This window comes from Pimephales promelas, chromosome 16 (genome assembly GCF_988280905.1).
Source record: "Pimephales promelas chromosome 16, fPimPro1.hap1.1, whole genome shotgun sequence".
In the NCBI taxonomy this organism is placed as follows: domain Eukaryota; kingdom Metazoa; phylum Chordata; class Actinopteri; order Cypriniformes; family Leuciscidae; genus Pimephales; species Pimephales promelas.
This window is the reverse complement of record NC_142784.1, coordinates 13,404,012-13,427,781: the sequence shown is the minus strand read 5'-3', so window position 1 is coordinate 13,427,781 and position 23,770 is coordinate 13,404,012. Positions and strand designations below refer to the sequence as shown.

General features: G+C 39.7%; 1 protein-coding gene across 5 annotated transcripts in view; it reads right to left on the bottom strand.

The window, feature by feature from the left end:
• Positions 1 to 1,923: 1,923 nt before the first annotated feature.
• Positions 1,924 to 23,770, bottom strand: part of robo1 (roundabout, axon guidance receptor, homolog 1 (Drosophila)) — a 323,011-nt gene continuing 301,164 nt past the window's right edge. For 2 of the 5 annotated variants that reach the window (XM_089121013.1, XM_089121018.1), the window contains 12 exons: positions 22,073 to 22,099; positions 21,134 to 21,176; positions 18,613 to 18,767; positions 16,282 to 16,656; positions 14,498 to 14,608; positions 13,308 to 13,443; positions 12,096 to 12,332; positions 11,542 to 12,014; positions 11,065 to 11,229; positions 5,238 to 5,522; positions 4,935 to 5,146; positions 1,924 to 3,151 (listed from right to left, as the gene is read on the bottom strand). In XM_089121013.1, the coding sequence (XP_088977139.1) occupies positions 3,137 to 3,151; positions 4,935 to 5,146; positions 5,238 to 5,522; positions 11,065 to 11,229; positions 11,542 to 12,014; positions 12,096 to 12,332; positions 13,308 to 13,443; positions 14,498 to 14,608; positions 16,282 to 16,656; positions 18,613 to 18,767; positions 21,134 to 21,176; positions 22,073 to 22,099 (2,234 nt within the window). In that variant the 3' untranslated portion in view covers positions 1,924 to 3,136. Of the gene's footprint in view, positions 3,152 to 4,934; positions 5,523 to 11,064; positions 11,230 to 11,541; positions 12,015 to 12,095; positions 12,333 to 13,307; positions 13,444 to 14,497; positions 14,609 to 16,281; positions 16,657 to 18,612; positions 18,768 to 21,133; positions 21,177 to 22,072; positions 22,100 to 23,770 lie in introns of those variants that run through there. The other 3 variants (XM_089121015.1, XM_089121014.1, XM_089121017.1) reach the window with 3 other exon arrangements.

Sequence of the window (23,770 nt, the reverse complement as noted above, 5' to 3'; positions counted from 1 at the left end):
AATCACCTGTGCCTCATTGTGCGCGGCATACACACCGTAGCTCATTAAAATGATGGATCGAGCCAGAGGGGAAGCTCTCGTTCGCTCCAGATTTGTTCTCGTTTAAAAGATGTTTAATAGGGAACACCTGTAGGGAACTGCTCTCGTTTTCTGACAGCAATCAAGACGCACAGGAGAAGGCATGCGTTTGACATTTTAGTTGCTGTATGTCCCAATATTTGTCTGTGGATTTGGAAGTGAAGAGTGCGTATAGTTGTCATAGTGCTGTGGCTCTCAATGGGGATGTGCTGAACACTTGTTAGTGGGTTGCCTAAATGACTAATAGGCTTTAAAGAATCTGGTATAATGAGGATGGTGTTGGGGTCTACTCAAAGACATTTATTAGGGGCCTTCGTATATTGTCTTTAAGAATACAAAACTAGAATGAATGTAACACAATCGAGCAGAACACAGGGACTTGGACTTGCTGTGTAGTGAAAAATGTGTTGTATTGCATGGTTAGAAATAGTCAAATAAATGGGCGTATCAAGGTTTAAAAGGGCTTAGAAATGCTTCCAATATTGTTTGTTGTGAATTTCAAAGGCAATATATTTTGCCACTACTACATGACATGTTATGAATATGAAGGAAGTTTTATGCATGTTTGACAACTGTGTCATTCCCTCAATTATGACATTTTTAATGCAAATATGACATTGTTTGAGATGTCTTTGTCATTACAACTAAGACAACACAACCTGTCATAAACATGACATAACAGATTAATTATCAAACTTAAGAAACCACCTAGCTTTATTGGTTAACTACATTAAACTGTCGGGTGGTTGGTTTTGACATTGGCTTTCATTAAGCCATTATAACTTTTTAATGACTAATTCAATTAGTTACCACTGTAGTTGAGGTCACGAACAATATTCATAATACCTCATGACAGCCAATGTCAAAGCCAACCACATGACAGTTTAACTTTATTTTATGCCAAGTTGTCATGACAAAGACACTGACAGCTTATGATGTATTGGTTTATATCAAGGTGTCATAACAAAGACATCTTAAAGTCATATTTGAATGAAAAACGTCATAATTGAGCGAAATACACTTAATGACAGTTGTCATAAACATGCATAAACCCTATTTCATATTCATGACAAATGTCATGGTTATGAAGGTGTCGTGTAAGTCTTATGCACACCCCTTCAACTTTTCTTGTTATATAATAGGTTGAAAGGTTAATATTTGTGTGGAAATTGGGCTAAATCTAATTGTTTTGGTACCATTTAATATTTTTAGATTACGAATATATTTCAATATAGTATTACTGTAGATATTTTGTATTGTTAGGTTTGGAACTGAAATTGAACTCTTTTGGAAAGTGTATGTAAACGTACAAAAGGTGTATAGATTTTTTGGTGGTGGTTGTAGAGCTGCACAATTTTGGAAAAATTGAGGATCAAAACTTTTTGTTTTAAATCGAGATCACGAGAATTTTGCGTGTTTGAACTGAGAACCCTTCATGAACCCGATACGACACGTCACAGTCGTCGGCGATGACTCTACTGAGTTTTTACAGGATTTCTCCATGACAACGACTGACAATCAGCGCAGCTGCTCTTAACTTTGAGGAAACATGATGATTATAACATTCCTTCCTTGAAATGTATGTCTTTTCTGATTCGGAAAGGTAATTTATTATACCATTTCTTAGTTTAAATGACTGTAGTATTATTATAAGAGTAAATAAAGTGCATGGTGGTATGATCTGGCGCTAAATTTAAATGTTTAACCATTTGCTAAGCCATCTCGCCGGTGATTTGCGATGCATTCTGTGAACTTTCTCGGTGGCGTGTGCCTCTGAAAAGTTTCGATTGAGCCTTGTAGTAATGCATAAATAAGCCAAAAAAACAAAACAAAACAACAAGCAGGTCAGTTTCAGTATTTTGATTTATTTTTTTCTTCATTTTTTTTAAATGCTTTTTTGTTTTAAGAAACAAATGCTTGCAGATGTCAAATGAATTAACACTCACATCCTCACCCCATTTAGAGCGTGACTGACACAACAGAGCCGGGTCCTCGGCCAGCCAATCACGGCCACCCCAGATTCTCAAACCGACACCCACTTCCTGTTAAGTGCATATGTAAATCGAAAAAATGATTTCTCTTTTGAATAACGAAAGTGCACAGGTGGAGCAATACTTTCGTAGACATAACATCCCTGCATTATTCCTGTATATTTCATTCATTTTTGGAGGATATTTTGAGCTGGAATGAGAATCTGGAAAAGACACCGAAGGTCAGGATGCAGGGATTCGTTTCCATTCATTCACTCGTTTGTAAACAGCTTATCTTTTTTTTTTTCTTTTCTCATAACCCTACATCGACAGGTTTAACAAGGCCTTTTGTCGTACCGTCCGCGCACCCCTCGCGTAAGACAAAAAGGTTAATCAATAACATGGTTCAAAATAAAGTTTAGTGATTGTGCTTTTAAAACCAAAGTCAAACATAGAACAACAAACATCAACAATGACAAAAGAATAACAGTGCATTACAAAAAACAAAAACGAACAAACAATAACCCTCAAAATGTGGCACTTCTCCTGGGGCAGTTTAAACACTATGACAATTTACAACCAGGATGGCGGCTATAAAAAAATTATATTAACTGGCGTAATTTTTAAAATTATTCAAATAAGTCAAGGAAGACAAATTTAATGTACCACAATGGATTATAAAAGACAGTTAGATATGTATACACGTGTATGTACATGTCAGCCAGTCCCTTTGTGCCTGGAGTTTCATTACAGTAACAGCTGACTGACAACCTTCTCGCCAAGGTGAACAAAGCCATAATCAGTTTCAGGAGCTTTCGGACGCACCATATTGCATTGGAATCAAAACAAAACTGCTTTAGCCCCCTCTCAAATGTACCCTTCGTTTTTGTTTTGTATGTTTTTTTTCTTTTTTCTTCTGTCTTTTTTTCTTCTTTAAATGCACATTGAAATTAAGGTAAATAAATGAAGAATGGTTGGTCAGTTTTCCAAACGCGACTCTGGGTCGGTAGTTTTCCGATACCACCGAGATGGTCAAACTGCACTGAAGATGGTTGCTGAGGATGTGTAAACAGCCATTTTTTTCATCTTCAGCTCTCCACCATCTGAAAAAAAAATTTAAGCATTATAGTAAACATAAACATCCTTGTCTTATCTTGTAGAATGTGCGCTCCGCACTGATGCTCCCTATTCACAGAGTACGCAAACTCGAAAGAGAAACACGAGCGCACATTCAAACGCGATACCCCACGTTTTAAAAGCGGCTTCCTGAAGCATGCGAATATCTTCCACTATGAAAGCTATCTTATTACCTTACCTTTATTTGCGCTACAAACCAGTATGTTTATGAATACAATAATTAATGAAGATAATATATACCAGTTTGATAATATATACCATATAATAAGATATACCAGTTTGCATTATAAAGCAGCAAAAAGGCTGTTTTTGTACAGGTGAAATAACTGGAAGCCTCGCACTTTCAAGTTACAAATGGCCATGCCTGATTCTTAAGAATCTTAGAAATGCAGATACATTTGGGGTGTCAAATTCTGCTTGAGGAGGGCCAATGTTCTGCAACCCTGCCCCAACATTTGCCTAGAAGTGTCTAGTAATCGTGAACACCTTGGCCCTGTTTACACCTGGTATTAAAGAGCCCCTATCATAGCATTTGAAATGTTCTTATTTTTGTTTTAGGAGTTCCCAAAAACAGTTTAACATGCATGGAAGGATAAAAAACACTTTATTTGTCTTATAATATGCATTTATTTGTAACTGATTTGCTCACCGACTCCCAAATGATTCGTACAACGACTCATTTTTCCAAACCACTCCTTTGCGTGACGCTAATCGGTGGTGATTGGTCAGATGACAGACCCAGTCAGTTATTGTTTGTTAGCATAACACATAAACATATTGATAAAGCACTGCAGTACTACAAGACGCTCTATTCTTTATGACAACTCCAATAACAGCGACAAACATTTCACATATTTAAAAAAAAATTGACATTGGAGACCTAGAAGCTGTGCTGAGCGTAACTTACACACACACACACACACACACACACGCGCACACACATACTGCCTCGTGCCCCTATGCAACAAAACCATTCAAAACCCATAAAAGCAACAATTATTAATAATACTTACAGGTTTTGATTCGGAGGAGGAAGCTGATTCATATACACTGGGAAGTGTATATGGGTAAGTTACTGAGCCCTCCTTCAGGAACAACCGCTTGCGAATCCACATTTGAATTCATTTATGTTTTTGAACGATTCGTCATTTAAATGATGAGAACACAATCGGGCTATACTGTTGTGGTATCGTTGCAAATATGAACTCTAACCATCGATTCTTCACATGCTCGTCCCTGGTAAATGAAAACAAAGTGGCTGAACTATCTTTGCATTGTAGAACACAGCGTCTTCTCGACATGATGCTATGATGAAGTATTTGAAGACTTCAAGTTTACACTTCCGTCTGCCAATATGTATCTACGTCACGATGTAACAGCCAATGAATCATTTCAAAAACAATTCATTTCATAGGCTCAGAGTCGACTCTCACTTTTGAAAGACAATAACTTTATATACGGTGCACTTTCAGATATAAATCTTTGCAGGATGTTTTCATTCTCTTAGAGCTATATTCCACACCATGTGAACAGTCATTTTCAAAAATCCATGATAGGGGCTCTTTAAGGTGCGTTTTGGTCAATCGGATCACGAGTGGACAACGCAAAATACAGGGTCTGAAACTGTTTTGAGCTTGTCCACTTTTGACCACTTCCAGAGGTTGTCAAAAACCCACTGGACTGGATTCATGTGGTCAAATGCGTTCGAACTGCCTTTAATTTCCAGCTATGTTAGAAGTGAGGACATACCTCGAGCTCCTCCCCATCTATCTGGAAGGCTCCTGTGGTGTTTAGCCCAACATCTACAGGGTTTCTGCGGGCCCCTGGAGCCCCCTCGCCTCTCCGCCGTCCACCGGACCCCCGAGAGGACAGTGAACTGGAGGAGCTGGGGTCCCTCTCTCCACGAGGACTGTGGATGGCTGGGAAAGATGGGCGACTATAAGGTAGGATGTCCTCGGAGCCTGAAAGAGAGAAGATAATGAAAAAGGTAGGTAACTTGACCATTATTTATTGTAGGATTTAATGTGAGACCGCAGGAATGTAGTGCAGTACCTGGGTGGTGGCGGCTCTTCTGGGCTGCACCGGCATCTTGTTTGCTGCTTTTCCCCGTTCTTTGACTCCTCTGTATATCTTGGCCCTCACGTCGTTCTGAAGAGCTGGTCCGGGTGTCTGAGCCATCCCGGGGCCTGGGTCCGCCCGGATTCGTTCGCTTGTCTTTGCCATCAGCAGAATTGGATCTGGGTGACATGGCCCCCCGTGGTCCCTCCGGGATAGTTTTGGCCGGGTGTGTTGGAGACTTCAGCATGGCTGGGGGAGGAATCGGAGGAGGTGGAAGATCTGTGAGGAAACAACAAAAATGCCTAGTTCTGTCTTGAAACGCTAGATTGTGCAGGCTGATAGGTCCTTAACAAAAGCTGATGATAATTACAGCGTTAACTACTTGCCACAAGCTGATTCAACAGCCAATGAGCCTGATGCTCAACATTTAAATGGCTGTTTACCGTTTACTATAGCAGTTTGCAGCACACTTTCAGACCCTCCAGCTTCCCCAGCTCCACCTGCTATGATATATGCTATTTGTGAAGCAGCAGTAAGTCTAGCGTAATCACAGTAGTGGATAGGGCCCAGCAGTACGTAGGGCCCTATGAAATCCATTTTATTTTTTCCCAAATTCCGTTTTTTTTCCATTTTAGTTTTTGGGAATTAGCTTTTTTTTTACCCTTGACTGTTATTTTAGTCGTAAAAAGACTGTGCTTTTTAAGTTAATGATTGAAATGTATTAAAAAATACAAAAAAAAAAAAATAAGATTGACCTTAAATTTTAGGCAATACAGACATTTACTCAGTAGCCTTTTCAGGACAAATACTACATGATGCAACATGATGCAAAACGAAACGCAGTATGTGGCGGCGAATTAGCCTATGTGTGGGAAACACTGCATAAGTGACCTGCGAACTTCTCGGCTCGGCACTGCCGGCTTATAGCGTTGAGTTTCTTAACTTTTTGCCGACGAAAGCAGAGCCGCGTAGAGCCGCTTCGCCATGCTTTCATCGATTTGATTTCGTCATTGGAGCTGAAATGACGGGTAGAGGGGTTTGTGTCGCCCAGATTTGCTTCCCCCGGTCTGCATTTTCACCAGACATGCGTTCCTCTCCCACACAGAAACCAGACTGATCTCATGAAGTAGCGTGTGAATGACACGCCAATTCGTATTTCCATTTTTGGTGTGCTATCAACACGCATAATCGCTTTTCAGCGTGTTTATGAACGCCGTTGACTTAACGTTATTACTGTATATGACTTACCTCAACCCTGTCCCTAAACCTAACCATCACTGGGGTTAATGGCATTTATGACTGTTCCCTTACCATCCTAGGGAAAAAAAAACATAGCTCCCCAGATGTAGTTGTACATTTTGCTTTGTTTTGGTCGGACATTTGACGGCGAGTACGGACACACGGAATGACGCGGACGTTTGGCGTTGACATAAATGCATACACGCGGATAGCTCAAAATGCGTCGATGAAAGATAACACGCCATTTGACTCGAAATTGGCGTGTATGTTTACGCAAAAGTCATGATGTCACGTTGCAAAAACAGAATTTCAAACCAAATATGTAAAAATCCACGAAATTCCGCGTTAACACTAGATTCCGTGTTAAGTGGCCAATTCCGCAATTCCGTCATCGTGGAAATCATAGGGCCCTACAGTAGCAAGTTCCTGTACTTTTTCTGCAACGGCTCTATCCTGTCAAGACTAAATGCATTAGATTGTCAATTACATTACCATGCTAAAAATCTTCGGAGAGGTCTCATTATAGAACAGGCATTCACGTTTTGTGAATGTTTGACAATATCTTGTGTCAGTGCACCAATGCTAGCATTCGCAAGTTTCCATTTTAGCTCACTCAAGACGCGCTATATTCACACATGCTTGTGTCCTTCAGAACCAGACGTTTAGCTAATTGACACCAGAACTCATTTGTCTGGCACCCGGAAGGTGCCATGGAAACACAGCTGTGCCGTTGCATTGCAACCCTCCAAACAGCTGCACGCTGGAGCTCTTTCCCACTGAGGTGCCGCTAGTCAGTCGAGAAACTGTGAATGACGGTTCATCACTGTCACTGGATTTCTCGGCGCTTCCCGTGCCAGTTATTCGGGGTTGTTTACGATTGCTGTTCTTGTTCAATATCATCGGCTAAAAAAAAGTCTGTCGGTGATGGATCCTGTAAACTTGTGCCAGGGACTATGAAACCTGATTACATTTTAAATCAACATGCCCAGAGGCACCAGAGACACAAATATACCCGTTGCGTAAACATTGCGTCACTAAGACGCTTGTTGACTAGTTTAAAAATTGTGCTTGGGCGCTGCGTCAACATTTTTACACATTCAAGGTCAAAGCACACCGAGCGCGTGTCTCGTTTTGTTGGGCAGAGCTTAGCCCGCCTTCATCACTGCTCTGACACTCAGCAAAATACGAGAAGGATCAGACCATCGTAGACGTGGATGGTTTTTCTAAGTCCTGTGGTGTCTTGCAGTAAGTCAGGCCGCGGATCGATGCCGGGGTGAGAGAGACGGAGCACATTTCAGAAGAGAGCTGTTAGATTCATGAGGGGTCTGTGCTTTATACAACGGCTAGCACTGCTGTCTTTATTTGCTTGTGTAGTTTCTATGAAATTACTAGTAAAACACGTCCTTCTTGCTTATGTGAAGTTTGAATGAAAGCTTGGTCATCACAAGAATAAATTCATTTTTAAAATAGGAAACAGTTGTTACAGTATATTATTTCTAGGGTTGCAAAGGGGTGGAAAATTTCTGGATAGTTTCCGGTAAATTTTCATGGGAAATTAAGCTGGGGAATTTTGGAAATATTCCATATTAGAAACTTTCCATGGGAATTCATTGTAATGTAATCGATCATTCTATCATATTCAAGCATAAATATAAACAGTCATAAGAAATGAATGTACATTTCAGAAGAAAATGTGAAGTGGTGCTTGCAGTGGCAAAACTCACCACTCGGTTGCTAGGGTGTGGTACATGGTTGTATACGAACCAACAAACTTGTCTGTACGATGTTCTGGGTGTTTGCTATGGTGTTGCTAGGCAGTTGCTAAGGTGTTCTGGGTGTTTGCTATCGTGTTGCTAGGTAGTTGCATATGTGATATTCGCAATTTAAACATTTAATAAATATATTTCCCCATAATATCATCAAAACTTCACTTTGTTTAGTCCACAGGCTCAAATGTGTGTCTTCAATAGTCTTGAGCTTTGGGCATGTGATGGAGGCATGCACAGTGCCAGTAGGGGGTGTGGTCTCAATAGCCATGCAGTAAGCAGTGTTCTATGTGCATGCGATTGAGGAATGACATGTATATTCAAGTGTATTTGAATGGCATCTGTTTGTTTCAGTCAAAATTATACTAAAGTATACTTTCCTCAACTATATTTAAGTTCCCAATGAAGAGCCAACCCTCAACTTTGAAAATGTCCCATAGTTTATTCCCATTAATTCCTGTTAATTCCCTTAAATTCCCATGAAAAGTTTCCATCTTTGAAAATTCCCAGAATTTGGAACCCTAATTATTTCACAGTGTTGCTGTAAATGCAGCCTTAGTGAGCCGAGACTTCAAAATATATATATATATAAAAATCTAACCAACTCCAAACTATTGAAAGGTAGTGCATGTCTTTGCAAATGCAACTGTTAATAAAATTGCCTGTTATCTGAGATGAGTAGTTTTAAATCAACCTGAGCTGCCTAACATACACACTGCATTCAAGCAGGCACATAAAACATATTTATCATATAACTTGGCTGCAGTGCAAAAAAAAAAAAAAAAAAAAAAAAAAAATCAAATGGTAGCCAATCAACCGAAACCTCTAGAAAATGGCATCAGCTAGAACTAATGGGCAAATGCCATGTCAGCTTGGCTCATGAATAGCTAAATTTATTCCTACGGCTCTGTTTTTCAAGGATGTTCTTCATTTTAAAGTTTGAAAATAACCGTCGACGTGCATTTTAAGTATGTTCATCAATCAAATTCAAAGACCTAATTGTAATATTTACATGGTAAACATCTAAAAAAGAACAGCTGGAAAAGTCGTGAAATGCATCCAACCTACATATATTATGTTCCTTTCAGCCGCTTTACATGTTTTCTAACTCCTATTTGACAAGCAAAGACGTCCAACATTCCTGTAGAAAACTTTTTTTCCTTGAAATCTGAATGAAAACTTTTAATAGAAGTGTGCAAAAGAAGGAAAATAAGACAAAGAGAGGGAGGAACGTCTGGAAAAGACTGTCTCTTTTCTCTCCAGACAGAAGTGGAGGCAGATGAAAGGTTAACAGGGCCTTCTGGAGAGGAGTTGGAGGAGGACGAGATAATAAGCCTGGTGTCACCCAAAGCACTGAGCAAACAAGAGCAAAATTAACAGAGGCGGGAGGGATTGCATGTTTGACGCGTGGTATTTGGGGGGGTTGGTAGGCAATCTGTGTTTCATATCATTTAGTTTTGAGTGTGTTTGTGTGAAACGCATTCAAACGACAACCTCCTGTGCGAAACACTGTATTTAAACCTCCCACACAACGCAGCTCGACTAAGGCCTATCGAGTCGAAACACACATTCAACAGAAACTTCAGATGACACAGACTGATCAATCTGGGTCTCTTCAGCGGCCAACAGCGAACAAAGACGACAGAGAGAGGGAACGGAGAAGATTAGAAGAGGGGGAGGAAGAGATTACAGTGAAGGGAGGGAGCGAAGGACAGATGAGAGGGGCTAGTTGATCTGATAGAGCCGACCAAGGCCTGTGTGGGTCTGATATTAAATCTCAGTGTCAACACACAAGGACAACTGACTCAATGACGAGACGCAGCAGATGAGAACGTGCGCACAAATACACACTCGCACGATTGTGAGCAGAAATTTCGGATGCGTTTGTGAGCACTTCCTTTTTCACTTCCACACGCATTACACACATAGCACGACCTTTCTGGAGGCTTCGGAGCTTTTCAGAAACTTGGGAACCTGCTGCAATTTCATTAGAGACTCAACAGGACTTGGCGCTTATGACGCACTGTAGCTGGAAGCCACTGTCCCACCCCTTCTTGCTCTTCATTATATATAGTGGAGGTACTTTGCACATAATTTATCTATGGAGTTTTTAATCAATTTTAATTTTTAATTTTAGATTACAATTTACTGTATATGAATGGATTATGTTAAACACCCAAACAATCTTTTTGTATTTCAGGCTCATGAGATGAGTTTTGTTAATTTCATATTTTAACTTTATTTTAAGTAAATTAAATGTTAAACAGCACAACATAAAACTCAAAATTAACACAAAAATATTACCTATATATATATATATATATATATATAATATAAAATATATATAAAAAAATATATATAATTCATAATATCTTTGGCTATATTTTTATTTCAAAATATATATTTATTTATTTATTAAAAAATATTATACATTCATAATGTAATGATAATACTTTGCTAACATGTTAATGTTTAGTACCTTTTCTTAAAAAAAAATATTTTAAATGTATACATTTTGAGAAAAGAATAAAAACAACAAATGAAAGATTTTATTATGTAAATTATGTTTGGTGACATTTTAAATGTTCCGTATTTATTTAATTTTTTGAATTTATAATTACAAAATTCAGTTACATTTAAATGTTCCATTTTTATTATTTCTTAAAAAAAATATATTTTTTTATATAATATTCTGTTAATTAAATTTTTTTTTAAATTTACCCCCGCTCCCCCTAAAATAGTAAACATATTTAGTTTTCATGAATCCCATCCCTAATGACAGTGTACAGAACGCAGAATTCTGTGTGTGGACGTACCCTCTGTGTAGGCCTCTCGCCGCTGGTAGCCTGTCTGAGCAGCTGGATGTTGTTTTTGCCTCTTTAGGGGCCTCCTCTGACCCGGGGCTGCGCTAACGTTACTGTCTGTGGACACTGGGCTGCCTGGACGGTGTCCCGCAGGGAGGTTTTGGTATTTCCGTGCTGCTGGCAAATTAGAGGATGGAGAGTTTGCTTAGTTCAGCTCTATTAAAGGCTACAGATTTGAATACAAATTAATTCAGCTGTGGAACATATAGTATTAAAGCTAGTGTCTTCATTTGAAATCATTAGCATTTAAATTCATGAGCAACTTTCGGTGGAACACTTCCATATCCTCCATAATGAAATCTCCAAGTGAAAATATAATATTTTGTGGCTTTGTCCCTCATAAGTTGATTCAGGAGGAGGTTTAAAGTCTTAGCAGTGCACAACTACATCAGGAATGTTTACTAAGAAATCGTATACATGTTCCAGTACCTCCAGACACTGGAAGCTGATGGGGGCCTTTCCCAGGATGCTTTGCCACTCGTAGACCAGCATATTCGGCCGCAGCTGCCACGGCCTGAGCGAAATCAGCATCGGTAAAGAAAGATCCGTCCGACGAGCTGACGGCGCTGGAACGTCCCGACGAGGCGTTGTCCTCCTCTGAAGCCGAGCCCCAGCCGTTGATCATAGACCCGGTGACCGAGCTCTCCAGGTCGCAGGTGCTGGAGGCCGGGGTCTGTTCCAGGCCCCGCAGGAGAGCCCTCTGCTGGGGCAAGTGCTGCTGGTGAGGGTGGCTGTGGTGCTGGTGGACTCGAGCCACTTCTGCATCCGTTTCGTCACCCTCTTCCTCGTCCTCATCTTCCTCCAAGCCATCCGTGTCTAGGCCCAGGGGGCTGGAGATGTAGCCGTACGTGTGCGGCGGGGAGAGAGGGCGCGGTGGAGGGGGTGGGCTCACCAAGAGTCGCCTAGCAGACGTCAAATATATCAAAACTGTAAACGCTGCAGATGTGATTTGAAAAGAAAAGCATTAGGGAGCTGTTGCGTACCTGCGCTCATGTAGGTCAGGGTTGTCGTGCAGCATGGGATGCATCTCCTCCTGAGGGGACGGGGTGAGGGTCGCGGTGGACTGGTGACTGTAGGACACGGCCGCAGGGGAGGAAGCCGCTCCCCGCACAGGAGGCGTAGGTCCGCGCTCCAGCTCCACCTCCTCTTCCTCTTCAAGCTCGTCAGGCTGCAGATACATCCGAGATGGTGGCAAAGGGCACTGCAGGTCGGTGTCATAACTGAAGACGGAACAAAAGAACATGTGATCAGAACATTTTTAGAAACATCTATTTTGATTTTCCCTGAGTTTGTGCATAATCATGTTAGGTTTTAATATTTAGTAAACACTTTTTTTTTTAATAATATTAGTAATTATATCAATAGTTTATATATTAATAAAATTGAATAATTAATAAAGATAAAATAATTAGTTTTTTGAATATATATATTTTGCATTATGTTAACATTTTTTGTCATCATTTTATTTCTTTTCTAATAATTCATATATTTTATATTTATTTTAAATATTTATGATTTAAATTGATTCATTTTTCAAGAATAATAATTCATAATATTATAAAATAAAAATATTATCGCATTAGTTTAGTAATAATATTAAAAGGGCTTGGCGTTAACTTTATTTGCTCACCAGCAACTGTGGCTAGTGGTTTTCCAAAGTTACAAGCCACTCAGCATTTTCCCTGGCCTAAATTTTGACATCTATACCATGGAGAAAAACCTCTATTTAAATATTTTAATGGCATTTTGACATTATTTTGAGTGTATTTGACTGTCTACGTGCAAAAAGCTGCAAAGAAAACATCAATTTTGTAGTTAGAAACAGCTTTATGCGCACTTTGGATGTGAGCGTAAAATCTGCAGGAATGGGTCAAATTATTCGCAATTCAATACCAACATTATTCATACAGAGAAAATGAAACGAGTGATGGGAGGCGGGTTTGTTTCGCTCAAGCGAGAAAGCACAGCTGGTGTTTCAGATATTTCAGTATTGATATGTATCAACACTACATTGCACTTAGTTTATTATTTCAAATGCCTTTCTAAAAGACTACAGTTGAAATACACATTTTATATATATAAAATTCAACCCACCAAAGTGGCTAGAAGGAGTGACTTCATTACACGCCACTGCTGAAATTTGCATTATAAGCATACACACCAAAAGTGAAAACCTGTTTGTGTGTTGACCTCACCTGTCGTCCATCGCGAGTGTGTATTCCTGACATGGTGGTGGATTAACCGGAGGAGGCGGCAACAGTTCGGTCCAATTCATTGTGTTCTGTTTGGCCTGTTTAGATGGTCGCCCACCTTTTTTCTGCCCTTGACTTCCTGTAAAGCAAACGAACAAAAACACAAACAGCTATAGTAATTCTTAGCCCACAATGCCATCTGAACTCATAAATTAATTTGATTGCAAACCAAAATGGGTTTATAAACTCTGTTAGTTTGTTTGCTGAGCTTGATGCATGTGTGAAACAAATGGCACTTTTACACTCAGGAGAAGCAACATTAATGACACCCACACCATAATTTATGCGGTGTAAAACGCTTATGTGCATTATCTCTCTATTTGTAATTAACGCTGCGCTCTCCATCAAAAATGAGTCATTTTTCAAAACTAACACTCTCCATTGCCCAGAGGAGAGGTAGAGTGAGAGAGAGCATTAAAAAGAGAAACATTGGAGGCCAATTAACAGAAAGGAATTAAAATTCAGAACCAATGAGCTGTGAGGACCTCCACGCACTCAGACCCTCTCTTTAATTACCTGAACTTCAAATACAATATAAAAATAGATACGATGCATTACGCCAGCAGCCTTGCATACGCCGCAGAATGGGGCTCATTTATCTTTGTCCCGCAACAAACACCGGCTTTCTGACAACATTATCCCCCCTTCCTTTGAGTCGGATGGATGAAAGCCGGAGTAATTAATGACGGTGGGGCGAAGCGCAAAAAGGGAGGGAGGATATCCTCCAAATCAGAAACATCCCCGGAAAATGCGGAAGACCTTCGAAATCTGCAGGGAACATGGTGTTAACTAAAGAAATAAGGAATGAGGGAGTGATCGTCGCTGCCGCGTTTAAGATATGCGGCCGTGCACCTCAGAAATCATGAGGAAGACTCACCCCCTTTTGTTCTGACATAAATGTTTTTCTTTGTTCCCAGCAGTTTTTTTAACAATGAGCTAACGATTTGAAAATGTCCTGTTTTGCATATGATTTACTGCCTCTTGAAGTGATGAAAAGCCTCAGAAATAATGGAAATGAAAATGGAATAATGGGTAAATTGCGAATGTTTAGCAGGTTATGTTCGCAGGTTTCGAAAGAAATGGACCGGATGAAAAGATAGATAGATCAACAGTACAATAGACGGATGTCTTACCAGAGGTGCTGCTTCCCCTGTCCGAGCTGCTGTAGGTTCCTCCTGTGAGGGCGTCCTGGGCCTGGTTATAGGGGATGGTGACTGAGATGGGACCCTCACCTCGGTAGTGGTCTAAGGGTTTACAGTCAAGAGATTGGGTTTTTATTATACATCCAGGTGAGGCATTATATACCAGAGCAACTAGACGAATGAAAGCTCTTATAAAAGCAGACAATTTAAATTAGAACGCATCGGACAGTCGAGTGGTTAAAAGGTTACAAAAGGGGTTCAGTCATAAGCTGTTATGACTTGTTGGTGACTGGTTTCAATTGTCTACCAAGCGTGAAATATCACACCCACACACAGAGTTAGACTCATGCAAGTTGAGTTAGAAAGCAAACACAATTACCTTTTTAGTGGCACAATATAAAGCAGCAGATAATGGATAGCTTTGAGCTTGAGTTACATTCCCCCTTATTTGTACAGTAATCTAAGATCTCTGGCTTCACACTGTTCGGAGATATCCGACACTTCACAGCCTCCTCTTTTCCTTCATCCCCATCCAAACAGTAAAACAACAGCTATAAATATGGATTAAGTTGACTAGCAGAGCGTCGAGTTAAATTACACATATATGCAACACGAGCAGCCGTGACAGATATAAAAGGGGTTAGATAGTCAAAGAGCCCCATGTAATGGTGCCAGAGATGCTATTACTGTAAGTATCAAAATCGTTTATTACGGTCTGAATATGAGGAGACAGTTGTTCAACAAGACAAGAAGAGTTTGACGATGCACCCGAGAAAACACGGCATGGGTTTCTTTGAAGAGTTTGAACTAGTCTTCACAATCAACTTTAAATGAAAGTGCTTTAACTTTTTGGGTATGGTTTGAATATGATGAGACAACTGAATAAGTGCAGCACCTTGATGACACACCTTTGTGGTAAACCCAGAAAACATGGCATGGGTTTCTTTGAAGACTAGTCTTAACGATCAAATTTGAATAACTCTTTTTGGGACCGCAATTAAAGGCTTAGTTCACCCAAAAATGAAAATTCTGTCAGTATTTACTCACCCTCATGTTGTTCCAACCCTTCGTTCATCTTCGGAACACAAATTAAGATATTTAAGATATTAAGATCGCACCTGCATACTAGTCCATAGGCTTCTTGAGGGAATGACACTTGCTGGCATCGAAAAGTCATCAAAGACATCGTTAAAATAGTCCAAGTGACTACAGTGGCTCAATTTTAACTTTATCAAACGACGAGAACACTTTTTGTGCGCAAAAACAAACAAAAATAACGACTTTATTTCAACTATTCACTTCCTTCTCTATGGGCCTGTAGTCAGTTAACGTAGTGTGATTGCGTAAAGCTACGTCACACGTAGGCTCACTATTGGCCGACGCTGGTCATGTGTGTGATGCGTGTGACGTACAATAACAGAAGCTTACGCTATTAAACTAGTAACCTGACTCGAGGCAGAGGGAGAAATAAACGAATAGTTGAAATAAAGTCGTTATTTTTGTTGTTTTTGCGCACAAAAAATGTTCTCGTCGTTTGATAAACTTAAGATTGAGCCCCTGTAGTCACTTGGACTATTTTAACGATGTCCTTTAATGACTTTTCGAGGCCAGCAAGTCATTCCCTCAAGAAGCCTATGGACTAGTATACAGGAGTGATCTTAACTGTTCCGAAGATGAACGAAGGTCTTACGGGGTTGGAACAACATGAGGGTGAGTAAATACAGACAGAATTTTCATTTTTGGGTGAACTAACCCTTTAAATCCACAGAACTCACCCTTGTTCAGTTTGTTTTGTTCCATGACGTTATACTGCAGGGGTGTGTTGATGTCGGCCTGTTTCTGAGGGGTTCCCTGGCTGCTCTTCCAGCTCTGCTTCTCGTTAAGGTCGGCACTTCCTCCTCCGCTTCCGCAGCTACTGCTGTTCATGTTGTTGTTGGCCAGGCTGGACTGGATGAGCTGGGTGGTGGCATAGGGCGTGGGCTGACCACCGGGTCCCACGAAACGGCCATCCTTCAGGTTGGGGCTGTTGAAGGTCTTCATCTCGTTGATCTTGTTGGAGAGGTCCACGTCGCTGTAAAGGCCTGTGTCTGGAGCCAGCAGATTGCAGGCCTTGTTGTCCATTTGGTTGCTGTAGTTGGCAATGCAGTCAGCTGGACGATAGAAGGAGGGGTAAGACATTTTGATAGCCAATGGACTTAGCAGACTGTTTAGGACCTATGGATAAAACTGGATTGAAAACTCATGGAGCGAAGACACTAGGTTGGTTTTAAAGTGCAGATTAAAACCGAGAAGGATGTTTTCAGACAGAAAGGACACTTGAAACCAGAAATTTCTAAGAAGATGTGGATCACCCGAAATTCAAATACTAAGATTAAACTCCCTGATACTCTACAATCTATTTTTTCTCCCCTTGTCCACGACACAAGCCAAGCGTGTCGCTTTGAGTTTCTCGAACAGCCGTGCGAAAGGCATCCCGGCTCATCAAGCAGGATGTTCCAACACGTCCGAATCAAAAGCTTCCAAAACGAGGAACGCTGTAAAAGCCAATCCTCTGACAGATCCAATTTTCTCCGGCTCATAAAATATTCAAATCCTCCCTGGGATCGGAGCAAGAAGCTTGGCGCGTAAATACCGCGGCCTGCCATTGGACAGATTTCGAGCGTAGCTCATGTTTCCATAAGAAGGAAAGGCTCAGCACTTCAAAGGTTGACGTATCAATGATAAAAGATCCCATGGAATGAGACAAACTAAGTCGTAAGTCTTTCCAGAGAAGCCCTGTGGGTACTGATCCGGTTAATATCCTGGAGATTTTTTAGTATTTGGCACACCAGGCAAGCGGGTGTCAAGCTTTTAACATGTCATGCTGTGAGAGTCACTCAACATTTATCCTTCATTCCTGCTTTGATGAAGGCGACATGGATAAAAATCTGTTAGTGAAAACACTCCAAATAAACGGATATCAAAGGTAAAGCAAAGCTTTTGGGTTAGAATATCCCCATCTATGGTTTCTATGAATGGTGTGAACAAACACAAAGCTTAATCCTCAGGTCTATCCTTGAATATGGGAACAAATTTCTTATATTCAATAGAAAGACATTTTCTAAAAGGATTGGATCCATTTAAGGGTTCTGTAATGAATGAAATGCTCTTAGCCAATGGCTTAGTCACACACGCTGATATCTGGGAACAAAAAAAGCTCTTGTAACGTTTAAATCATTAAATAAACCAACAGTGACGCCGCTGTCCAAACTTGTAAAAACTGGGTGACTGTAAATTAACACTACTTTGTCACTTTCAGTGTTGTGTGTCTCTTTGGACTCATGAGTCAACCTGGCGTTCTTTTGTTTGTAAAGTAACTTGCTGACTCCTGAAAAAAAGCCACCTGGAGGTGCTCCATCACTCCTCCTCTTTCCTCGCCCTTTCTTTTCTTTTTTTTTCTTCTTTCTCTCAGGTCTATTTTGACCTCTGCATATACTCCTGGTTTCCCGAATAAGCGAGCACTTAGAGAAACTGCATTAAAAGGTTCTAACGGCGGTATGGAAATCAGGCAGCTGATTGGATTAGCTGGACTACAGCCTGCAGGGCCTTTTCAATATCGGGAGCTTTTATTTTCCCTAAAAGTCCACGTTCCAACAAATCACACAGTCGAGTGTCAAAGGAAGGACACACTATTTATATTGCATTCCATTAAACTTGGAAAGTTGGAATTTCCTGCTTGGAACGGCGCAATAGAACGACGCTTCTTCCAAGTTGGAAAATTGGTAATCCAAACCTTCAATGAGATTTAGGAAAATGGCATTGCACGAACATGGCGATAAAAGAGGGAAATGAACACCGTTAATGTTATTTAGTTGCTTTAAACTGTGTTCAAATAAAACATCATTTAGTCACAGTTACCATAAGCAAGTCTTTTCCTCAACTCTTTCAGAGATCGTCTTTCCTCAGTCGATGCTTTGGGTAAAATATTATTTGGGTAAAAAATTTCTATTGGTAATCATAATTTTGTTTATTTTAAACATCAGCTTCCATGCATTTAAAACCAACATGCTACATGTTTGGAAGTGCGAGATTTGTACACCATAACAACGAGACTACTACACACTCACCTGGGCGGCTGTAGGTGGCCAGGTTGCTGTCGCTGTTTCCATTGCTCCCGGTGCAGCAGTTGATGGTGCAATCGTTTTGATTGGAGCAGCTGTTGGGCCAGGTGTCCGCAAGCCAGGGCTGGGTTGCCGGTTCACCTATATTCAATAAACCCGGCCTAAAAAACAGACACAGTGTGATTTATTACAAACTTTAATTTGGAAACGGTAAATGCACAAGGTATGATCGTGATCAGTTGTCTTGTTTTAATTGGGTTTTTAGACTTACTGTGACTTTTATAGACCATTTCACAAGATGTAAACAACACTGGTCCAGAAGCACTTCCTGTTTCAGTTTTTTAACACTACATAAGAGCTGGGATAAAATACAACCAACAGAACATATAAAACTGAATCAAAAAGTTAAACAAACATCTTTAAGATGTTTTCTTTACATGTGAAACAAAGAAAACAGTTACAAACTGATACATGAAGTGCTTCTGGACCAGTGTTGTTTACATCTTATGAAATGGTCTATACAAAAGACTCAATACAGACAGGAATCATACGAGGCCAACACAGTAACCATACGAGGCCAACACAGTAACATTGAAGTTTAAGGGCTGCGCTAACTCATAGCTGCCAACTCTCACGCATTGGCCGTGAGACTTGGTTTCACACGCCACACCCCCGATTTCTCACGCTGAAGTCCCAGATAGCAAACTGACATTGAATCAACGTGGAAATATGACATCGAAACAACGTTGATCTGACATAGTTTTGCTCATCGAATTAACGTTGAACCAACGTCAGACGCGTCATTCTTTCAAAACTAACGGAAAATCAACTTGAAATCAACGCGTTGTTTCAACGTTATGAAAGCAAACTAATTTTCGATTTTTATTTAGCTTTGAAGAATGCCGCATCTGACGTTGGTTAAACGTTAATTCGATGAGCAAAATCAACGTTGTTTCAATGTCATGAGAGACGTCGTTTCCACATTGATTCAATGTCAGTTTGCTGTCTGGGGTGTCAACACGGTCGGTCCATAGCAGTCAACCCTCCCGTTGTTTCAGATTTTCTCACGTATTTTAGCTCTTTTACGGTCTTCCCGTTTTAGTATAGATATCCCGTAAATATCCCGTATTTTTACGCTCTGATTGCGTGAGACGTACAAGCTCGGACAGGTTCGGCTTGAAGTCGTTCATCCTCGGACTTTTAATGAAACTCTTTAGACTTTTAATGACTAGTGCTTTATTTAAGTTTGTAAGTGAGTTTTTAATCGTGAAAAAAAAGCACCTTATTTTGGGGATGGATTCCGGGAAATCTCTCTTCGATTTTGACAGCTATGGGTAGGTCAAATGTCTGAAAGATGAGTTTATCTATTGATCTGCCACTTGTGATCCACTAGTTATACCGCAAATTAGTTAAAAATGTCCCGTAATCTATAGCGTGCATGCTTGCGAGACAGAGATTGTGCTCCAAACTGTAGAGCGAACGAGAGACCGTCAACAAATCTCACTCCAAGCAAAACTCAAAAGTTGTCAGGTATGCTAACTGTTTGCCTGACCAATGGCAGGCACAGGGAACACCATTCCATTTGATGGTGGTGAAATGACACTTCAGCTTTAAATAAGAAGCCCGTCCCCTCTTCTTCTATCCCAGTGCATCTCTCAGGGCTGTATCTGTGCTAAATGGATTGTGTTTGCTTGAGTTGCTCGTGGCTGATGACACCGTTTCCCTGAGGCCTCGTGACCGTTAGATCTCTGTGTGGATTAGCCAAGCGCTGGAGAACATTGCTGCTCCAGCCTGGGAAAGAAAAACACGAATCAACCGAGCCATCGTTAAAGGAAGAGCTTGGAGCTCCTAGCGCATGCCAGGGTGTCACAGTCAATCACCATGATCTCAAGAGCTAGAGAAAGCTCTGGATAAACTCATATATGAATACACCCAGAGCAGTAGTAACCGTTTCTATCAAATCTCACACTTAAAATCAGTGGTATGAGATTTTGTATTTCAAAACACTGGTTTTTGTGAGACAATGTGATTAAATAAGGTCACATTAAAAATTTTTTTTTGGAACATTTATCAAAGGCACAAAAAGAACATGAAAGAAAGAGTTTTGTGCAATGTGATGCTTCAAAGCAGGTGCTCGTGCCTTATATCCCTGCAGCATGGTCTGTCTCTTTCTTGTATTTTTTGTAACAGACTCTTTAAGCTTCAAAACCGGCGTAAACCTTTCCTCCAGGCAAGGGCAAAGACCTCCTCAATGAAAAACTAGACTCTAAAAGACTGCATATGAGCATGGGTGCACCTGGATGCAAAATTATTGCATTGACATGGTAGAAACGAAGGGCTTTTGTCTCATCTGGGCTCTGCAGGACTCCGTCTCAATGTACAACCTCCAAAGGCGTCTTTGCCAAGACAAAAATGCCCCCTAGTGTCAACAAAAGGCAACTACACTACAGTACACACCCTCCACATGGACATTGTTGGCTTCTGATGAATAGCATGGCTATTTTAATGTGCTTTAAGAACATCTCACCTTCCCGCACTGCTGACGGCCTCTCCTCCTCTCTGATAGGCCACTGCAGATAAAATAAATTACATTAATGAAGGAAAAACAACATGGAAAACATCTAAAAACGGTCCCTTTGTGTTTTACAGAAGAAAGTAAGTCATACAGGTTTTGGAAAAAAACATGGATGGATAAATAAAGGCATATTTTGAACACTTTGAAGCTAAGAATGCTCATCCAAACTTGCATATTTGCTTATATATCTTGCAAGCTCCTGCGTTTCATTGAAATAAAGCTTGTTTGGTTGAATTTGCTACTAAAAACAAGCGATCTCTTTCTCCCCTTTAATAAAAAACTCCCTAAACTAGGTGAGTCAACAGCGGTTACAGAAAGATTGCACGAGATGAAAAATAATGAAAGGGTCCAAGTGTCTTTCTCTGGCATGTTAAAGTCATCCGAGTTCAATCCTCACGCTAGGCCAGTTCCTCTCCCCGTCTAATTGGCCACAAAACTTCTGATGTCACAGCTTCCTATCCAGCGTTAGCGCTTTGATCAGCTCCTTTGCCAGTTCTAACAGCCCTCTTTAGTCAAGCACTCTTTTCTTTAAGCACTTTCCTCCCTCTCTGTCTTTTATTTTTGACTTCTTTTTATGCTGACAAGTCCATGCGACTGAAGTTCTCTTTGATTATCCATGTAAACCTCAGACTGGGGTTCCTTTCTTGTGGGGAGATGTATTTTTAAAGAGAGGCCGTGCCTCCCACACTTTCGCCCGGTGGTGTCATGTTTGTTTTGAGTTGTGCTGGGCCGAACGAACGTGACTGAAGCCAGTGTTGAGGGACACTTCATTACAATGGCTGGCAAACATTATACCGCAGCGCACTTTCCAACTCCACTGGGCAGGAAGTCGTCACACTCTAGGGATTGTGGGAATTATGTGCACATGTGCTGTGAGGAAGGTGTGATTACCTGTGGGGGTGAAGGTGAAGGAGGGCACTGCAGACACACAGAACAAAGAGAAAGACAAAGAATGCATTATTCATCAGAATTGTTATTATTCCTGAATTAATTATTCATCATAGCAGTACTGTGCAGTTATTGGGAAAAAAAGTTTTCAATAAGGCATCATATTTTAGAGTCTCTGATGTACCGTAACAGGTCTGTTACCAATTACACAGAACATTAAAACCTCATCATAAATACAGAGTTCATTTCGTTCTCCTTGTCATCTGATCCCTGTGGTTTTACAGTTGTGGGTTTGTGTGTTTGATTCACTCTATATATCTGTATAGAGGAGAAAATATTGATGTCTAGATTTTAGGGTATTCAGAGTGGTTGCTTATACTTGCCCAAGTAAAACAAGTTCTCTTTACTATGTCACTATATGTGTAATTGTTAATCTATAGAATTTCCCCTCAATTTATATGCATTTTTATCATCAGCCAGGTGAAAAGAGCAAGTTTGATTACAGCATCAATAGTAATACTGATACTTGCCACAAAAGCTCCACTAAATGTAATTTAAACTAGGGCTGTCAAACGATTAATCGTGATTAATCGCATCCAAAATAAAAGTTTGTGTTTACATAATGTATGTGGGTGCTTAAGAAAAAAAATATTTTTTATATATAAAATATTTATAATTATATATAATATATATATATAAATTTATCTACAGTATATAGATGAAAATATTTCTTAAATATATACAAGCATGTGTGTGTATTTATATATATATATATATATATATATATATATATATATAATTATACACTGTGCACCCACATATTTTATGTAAACACAAAATTCGCAATTAATCGTTTGACAGCCCTAGATTAAACACATAATAAATTCATATAATTATATTAATACACTCAAAAAAATGCTAGGTTGTTTCAACCCAAATGTGGGTCAAATATGGACAAACCCAAATTCTGGGTTAAAAATGTAATTAAAACATTTACAGCTGAAAGTGAAAGTTTAAGTTGGATTTAAAAAAAAAATAAATTACATTTTTAACCCAACATTTGGGTTAAAACATCCCAGCATTGTTTAGAGTGTATAATGCATTTATGTAATTTAATAATAAATTTTTATATAAAATATTTTAATTGTATTTTTATCTACTATTTCATTAAACATTTTTTTATTTATATTAATTATTTTTTTATTTAAAATATATATATATATATATTTTTTTTTGATTTATTATTAAAAAAGAATAATAATTATATTATATTATATTATATTATATTATATTATATTATATTATATTATATTATATTATATTATATTATATTATATTATATTATATTATATTAATCCAGCCACGTAACATCAGATGGAAAGCATCCGTGCAAGGCTGCACTTTATTAACTTTGACTTAAATCTATTATAACACACATGCCCCTCGATCTGATCTAAAATCTAGTTTCTTTCAAGTTGATCAAAGGCTCCAATAAGCAGATGAACACGGCTGAATCAATCTGAGCGATATGGGGTCAGAATTCATAATAAACAGCCCATCAGAAACATCAAAGTATCAGCGCAGGAAGCTGTTGCGCGTGATTCCGTCAGGATTGTTTTTTTGGCAGCGTTACATCGATACATCAGAATTCAACACCTGCTGTCTTCACCTTCTCATCTTCGCATATTTACGGGAAAACAA